At 34.7% G+C, this 3345-nt stretch overlaps 1 protein-coding gene across 3 annotated transcripts in view; it reads right to left on the minus strand.

Moving 5' to 3' along the window:
- Nucleotides 1-2665: 2665 nt before the first annotated feature.
- The window catches only part of LHX9 (LIM homeobox 9), a 16638-nt gene continuing 15958 nt past the window's right edge, over nt 2666-3345 (minus strand). For 2 of the 3 annotated variants that reach the window (XM_006904432.3, XM_006904431.1), the window contains one exon: nt 2666-3256. In XM_006904432.3, coding sequence (XP_006904494.1) covers nt 2999-3256 — 258 coding nt within the window. In that variant the 3' untranslated portion in view covers nt 2666-2998. The remainder of the gene's footprint in view (nt 3257-3345) is intronic. The other variant, XM_006904433.1, reaches the window with a different exon arrangement.

Genomic DNA, 3345 nt, shown 5'->3' on the forward strand with positions numbered 1-3345 from the left:
CATTTGTGTTAGACACCATAAAGAACAGAATTTTGTTGACATTCAGTAAATGACATTTAAGTCTCTCTCTCTCTCTCTCGCTCTTTTTTGTTTTTGTTTGTTTTTTTTTTGTTTTTGTTTTTTGGCTTAATAGATTTTAAAATGTATGGTTATCATAGCCTAATAATGTCTTTGTCTTCACTGCAGTGGGTTTCCGATCAAACTTTTCCCCTTCCTTTAATACTTTAGGGAATTTTCAAGCGTCGGGATGTTTGGCTGTAATGCCCCAAGATTTGTTCTCCCTGAAAAAAATCATAGTGACAATTTATTAACTACAGAGCAACTTGGCTTTTAGGGGTCTGCAATTTCTATTTAGATTTACAAATATCCATTGGTGCTTCATAGACCTAACATTAAATCTTAATCATATTTAAGGTTTCTTTTCATGCAATTACTTTAGCTGCTAGTTATCTTTTTTTTGTTTTTAGTTCTAAAAATGGGGCTGAGTCAAATCACTGGGGCATTACTTGTATTATAAGGAAATATATTTAAAGACGATTCTAAGTCGAATTACATTACATTTGCAATGGCGTGTACCTCTAAAATGAATCGGAAGTTCGAGGATCTCAAAACTATTGGTATGTCTGAATATTTAGAAAGATTTGTATTACTATTTTCATAGCTTTTACATATAGATATTGGAAACACGCTAGTCCAGTTAAACCTTAAATAAAACTGATGGGAAATAAAACTCCTTAGATTCAAACCGGTTTATTCACACAAATTTAATAGGATATATCACAATTGTTTGGTCCATAAATATTTAGGGGAAATAGTTTCTATACAATGCATTTATCAATAAACAAAGAAACATGGACGATTTTGCTAGACCACTTACTGTACTATAAACACGAAGCTCAATATATAAGATTATTGGATTTATCCACTATACTTGGGTGCACAACTGCTGTCTATGACATGTTCGTCCCCTCTACCAGGATACACCATAAAAAGAGTCTCGGAAATCAGAGGTAAAACAGTACAAAACTAGTGAGGTGTCAAAAGGGCTTAAAACAGTTAATTTAACAAACAACACATATATCCTGATTTTTCACAAACTTACTTCCAAGTTATATCGTAAGGCACATAGGAGAACTGAGTTATAATGAGTCTACTTCATAAAGTAGATCTATAGTACCATATATTGTTCTGTCAAAGAACAAAGTTTATAAGGGTCAATATTTTACCTGTAAAAGTGTATTAATAAGATCTCAGCCTCACCAAGGTTGTTTGGTCTGGTTAGTGGTGAATGCCCGAAATGCAATAGAAATATGAAAAGTCAAGATTTAAGCTCCGTATAAGATGATAACCACACGTGCTACATATATAATGGCAATCACACTTTACTTCTGTTACAGTGTTAACTTATCTTCCATCATCTTTTTTTTTTTTAAAAAATAAGCTACTTTCTGTGCTAATTGTCTAAAGACCCTGAGCAAAAGTTACAATAATGCACTTTGATGTGGGCAGCGAACTGTCGATATGTAACCACACATTTATACAGCCGGAAGGACACCTTTAAAACCTATTAAATAGCCACTTCGACCACCAGCAGAGACTTCAGGGGTCCAAAAAGTGGAGAATATGTGCAAAGCTTTTCTTAACAATCCACTAAAGCAAGACATAGATCTTGACTTTTTAAATTTTTTTCTTTAGAAAATCCACAATCTAATTGGTGTTTAACGACAACAGAAGTGTAGAGATGAACATTCGCCACTGCCCAGACCATTAAGATTTTAGCTTAAATTAAAAGGAAAAAAAAAAAGATACTGTAAACTAGGAAATATATTCAGATCCGCATCCACGAGGCTTCTGAGTTTAGCTACATTAAGACCAATAACTTCAGATCGCAAATGTCAGAAAAGGTTTTCTGACAAATATATCGACCTGTGCCAAAGGAAAATAAAAGCAAAACAAAACCCAAGAATTCTCATGTTGGTATTAGACTGCAAAGGTTTTTTTGTTTGTTTGTTTGGTTTTTTTTTAACATTATTCATATAGAATGCCAGATACACTATCACGGTACAGCTGAAACCAATTAATAGAGCTTTTAATTAAATTATACTGATCTCTTTCGACTTCTTAAAAAATTATATTTTACTTATTTCCATTTTCCCTGGGGGAAAAATAATTTAGAAAGAATGGTTGTTAAATCAATTTTAGCTTTAGGTTAAAAGTATAGCATTTCAAATTCTATTTGAAATTTCATAGATACACAGGGAGTTTAAGTATTTTTCGGATGTTCAAATAACCGATGAAAGTTTTGTTGGTATATACATCTCTAAGAGAAGGGAAAGTTCCCTTTCTGGAATAGATTCCTGCCTAATTAATCTTTTTCTATTTAGAGTTGCTACAGCCAGTGCTTTTGTTTAATCATATTCTTCATTTGTAAAAAAAAAAAAAGAGTAATCAAAACTTTGCAGTTTTAAAATTAAAAAATGTGCAATTTTCAAAATTCCATAAGTACACATACAATTGCAATGTTTAAAAAATGACAGTTTAACTCATTATCAGATACTTTATTACCCTAATCATTTAACTGGGAATATGATCATTTGTCCATCAAAATACCAGGGTTTTTTTTTTGGTTTTTTTGTTTGTTTGTTTGTTTGTTTTTACTCCTTTAAGAGTTTGGAAATAAGTAACATACAATTTTAAGAGGCACTTGGAATGATTCAAAAACCCCCCGTACCGACTGAAAGACCTGATTCATTTTAAAAAAAGAAAAAAATCCAAATACACTTTGCAGACCAAAAAAAAGAGAGAGAGAGACAATACCGTAAACTCGTTTGCCAAGTGGCTGCGGATGCTACACACCGAGCTGTTGCTTCTATTTCCCGAATATCTTGTGAGTTTTGGGGGGGGGGAGGGGAAGGGGATGGGAAGTCTCGTAAATAATAAAATAATAATAATTAGAATAAAAAGAAGAAGGAGAATGAAAGGGGGGGAAACACCAATGTTAGAAAAGGTTCGTTAAGGTCGTTTGTGAGGGGCTCCCGGATTCGTGGCTGTCCAGGTTAGAGGTCACGGCTGTCACTACAGTGATAGTGGGATTGGTCAGGTCTGTTAAAGTGGTCGCCGTGCCCGCCGGGCTGAGCGCGCCGCTGTCCGCGGAGGGCGGGGCCGGAAGCGACGGGCCATCCGCTTTATCCACACCCCCATTCTCCTGCCGCAAAAGGTTCCTTCTGAATTTGGCTCGTGCGTTTTGGAACCAAACCTGCAAACCAATCCCAACGGATCTCTTTACCGATGTTGAGTTTTAGGAGTTTTGTTTTGTTTTGTTTTGTTTTTTTCCTCTTTCTCTCT

The sequence above is a fragment of the Pteropus alecto genome, unplaced genomic scaffold (genome assembly GCF_000325575.1).
Source record: "Pteropus alecto unplaced genomic scaffold, ASM32557v1 scaffold90, whole genome shotgun sequence".
NCBI classification, from domain to species: domain Eukaryota; kingdom Metazoa; phylum Chordata; class Mammalia; order Chiroptera; family Pteropodidae; genus Pteropus; species Pteropus alecto.